Here is a 2,845-nt window from a genome sequence, read left to right on the forward strand (position 1 = left end):
GGGCGGAGGGACGAGCTCCGCTCCAGAAGCTGCAGGGCAGGGAGGGGAAGAGGTCAGCTGGGTGAGCTGGCCAGGCTGCGGTGGGGAGGGGAAGCGGGCTTGGCGGCCTGCACAGCCAAGGACAAGCTCCTGAGGACCCCAGCTTTTCTCCTGCAGAGGCTGGTGGGTAACAGGGATCCACCTAGTCAGTGACCTCAGGCCATCTGAGTGTTGCTAAGTGGCTGACCCTTAGCTGTCCCCAAACAGAGTGTTGCCTCTACACACCTCACACACACGCACACAAACACCCCCACCCCAGCCAAACTTCCATTAGCCAGCGGGTTTGATTATGCAACCCTTGGGAACAGCGGCTCCCAGAAATGTCACACCCCACCCCCAGGCTCCGGCTGCGGCCTGGCCTGTGTCCCCCATGGGTCACTGTCAACACTAGTCTCCACGGGCAGCTGCACACTCCACCCACTCTGGGACAGCGCACAAGGCTGGGGACAGGAAGAGGGGGGCCGGGCTTCTGAATGCGGGCTCTGTCAGGATAAACCGGTCCCCACCTGTGTCCCACCCGACATGTGAAGGGACAGAGGGGAGTAAAGGGAAGTCGCCGGATGTCCTGGAAGCTCCACGGTCTTCCTCTCCCTCAGGGCCTGTGAGTCCCCCACTTCCAGGTGCCCTGGAGCTGCCCAAGGCCACACGGTCCCCAAGACACCGCCTCCTCTCCCTGAAAGACAGTGCCCTGTCTGGAAAGCCACCTGTGACCTTTAAGGCTCTGTCTCCTTTTCCCCATCAACAGGTCAAGGAACAAGAGGGGACGACAGCCCCGAACTCTTCTGAGACACGCCGCCTGGCCTCCCCACCTGGGACCCTGGGCCGCCCGTCCAGCCAGACGGGCACCGGGCAGGGAGGCGAGAACCAACCTCCGCGGGGCCCTCGGCGTCGGCCAGGCCTCCTGTCCTCCAAGGGCTCCCGTGCATGATGAAGTCCACCACCTTCGAGTTCTGGAACACAGCCCCCACCAAAGCTATGGCCTTGTCCACAGCCACCACCATCCTGAGGAGGGCTTCAAGCCTGGCACCGTGCTGGGCAGCATCCTGCCGCACAGCCGTCACCAGCTCCAGGACCTCCGGCCACCCGGCCTGCGTATCGCCTGGAGGAGGGTGGTCTGCCCCAGCCGGGCCGGGGCCCCGGGAGGCCTCCAGCCGGTGCAGACCCTGCTCCAGGTCGCCCATGCCTCGGTACACACACTGCAGCTTCTCCGTGACGTCTTCTTGGAAATGCAAGAGTTTGTCAACCTTCTCGTTCAGCACGTTAAGCTTCTTGTCCATGGTGCTGAGGCAGGCCTTGCCCGACACCGACAGTCCCCGGGCCCCCACACCGTCCTTGGCGGCTCCTGACATCCTGGTGCGGGCTTGACAAGGGCGAGGGGTCAGAAGAGCCGCCGAGGCCTGGTTCTCACTTGGGCTGTGGCGTCTGCAAGTTCATTGCTCCTGGTGGTTCACGGCCTCGCCCCCAGTGCCACCCGCAGGGACGGCCGGGTCGCTCAGGGAGCCCAGGGGACCAGGCAGGCCCTCTTTGAGCCTCTGCCTTTGCTTATCTCCCACCCTGCCGTGCGCCATGAGTGACAGGCTGGGTCTGGCCCAGGCCCTTCTCCTTGGGGCCCCTCTGACATCACAGCAGCATTGGCCATTCCTCTCTGAGAGGGTGCTGATAGGCAAATATTTTAAGAATTCACCCAGGGCAGGCGGGAGTTGGCGCAGCTGAAATTAAAGGGTAGAAGAAAGGAGACTTTTACGGGAAGTGCCCGAAGGCCGGACCCCACAAAGGGCCTCGGGAGTCCCTGGGCAGGGAGAGACCTTGGGAGGCACAAGGCACCGAGGAGCAGCTGGTGTCCCACCTGCCACTCACACGGCCAATTCACAAGAGAAGGGAAGACCAGTCACAAACGTGAGGCCAGGCTGACCTCTGCCAGCACGAAAAACGTGATGCTTCTGCAAATTAAAAACAAATTTGAGGGGCTCCTACTTTGCCGATGCCCCAACAAGTGTGTAGGCTGCCGTAGGGAGAGTCTGCAGGGCCCTCCCCACTCCAGGTCTTCAGTCACTCGTCACTTGCATCTAAAAATAGGAGTGAGGAACAATGGCCTAGGCTACTCGCCAAGTGCCATCCCGCAGGTCATGTTCCTCGCTAAACCCTCTGGGGCGCATTTGCCAGTGGCCCCCGGCCCCATTGGTGACCGCAAAGGTACTGGGCTCCCAACCTCTGAACCGAAACAGACACAGGCCGGCCTGGGGAGCAGGGGGCCCACACTCCCACGCGTTTTCACCTCGAAACCTTTGGTTCGTACAGAACTTCTATAGAGGCGACATGAAATAAAGCAGACACAGAGAGATGCTCAAGCAGACGCTGAGGTGGCCGCGAGGGCGTGCCACAGGGTCCTGGGCTGCCGGGGCACTGCTGATGGCCACCGTTCTCTTCCAGGCCCTCCCTGAAAGACAGCGAGGCCAGAGTGGGAATCTGCCCAAGGCTGCCAGGCACACGGCCTCCCGAGGAGAGTCCAGCTGCAGTCGATGCTGGCATCGGGGGGGGGGACATCGTGTCCCTCTGAACGGGAGCAATTATGAGAATAAACTCTGATCTGACAATCGGACATCCAAAAGCACCTTCAGATGCTTTTGCTATTCTAAGCTCCAGGCGACCCCTAAGCGCAGCGTGCCTGCTACGCAATGCAGCTGGACCACAGCCCCTCGCTGCCCACCCGTCTGTGGGACAGTTGCCCGGGGCAGCCCACGCAGAAATCCAGACCCACTTCCGGGGCGCACAGTCCTGGGTGTCATTGGTAGAATGGCCCAGAGCC

General features: G+C 61.8%; 1 protein-coding gene across 1 annotated transcript in view; it reads right to left on the bottom strand.

The window, feature by feature from the left end:
* Positions 1-2,781, bottom strand: part of MYLK3 (myosin light chain kinase 3) — a 31,020-nt gene extending 28,239 nt beyond the window's left edge. The window contains exon 1 of the mRNA XM_011373746.2: positions 909-2,781. Within this exon, the coding sequence (XP_011372048.2) occupies positions 909-1,388 (480 nt within the window). The 5' untranslated portion in view covers positions 1,389-2,781. The remainder of the gene's footprint in view (positions 1-908) is intronic.
* Between the last annotated feature and the right edge of the window lie 64 nt (positions 2,782-2,845).

The sequence above is a fragment of the Pteropus vampyrus genome, unplaced genomic scaffold (genome assembly GCF_000151845.1).
Source record: "Pteropus vampyrus isolate Shadow unplaced genomic scaffold, Pvam_2.0 Scaffold228, whole genome shotgun sequence".
Classification (NCBI taxonomy): Eukaryota; Metazoa; Chordata; class Mammalia; order Chiroptera; family Pteropodidae; genus Pteropus; species Pteropus vampyrus.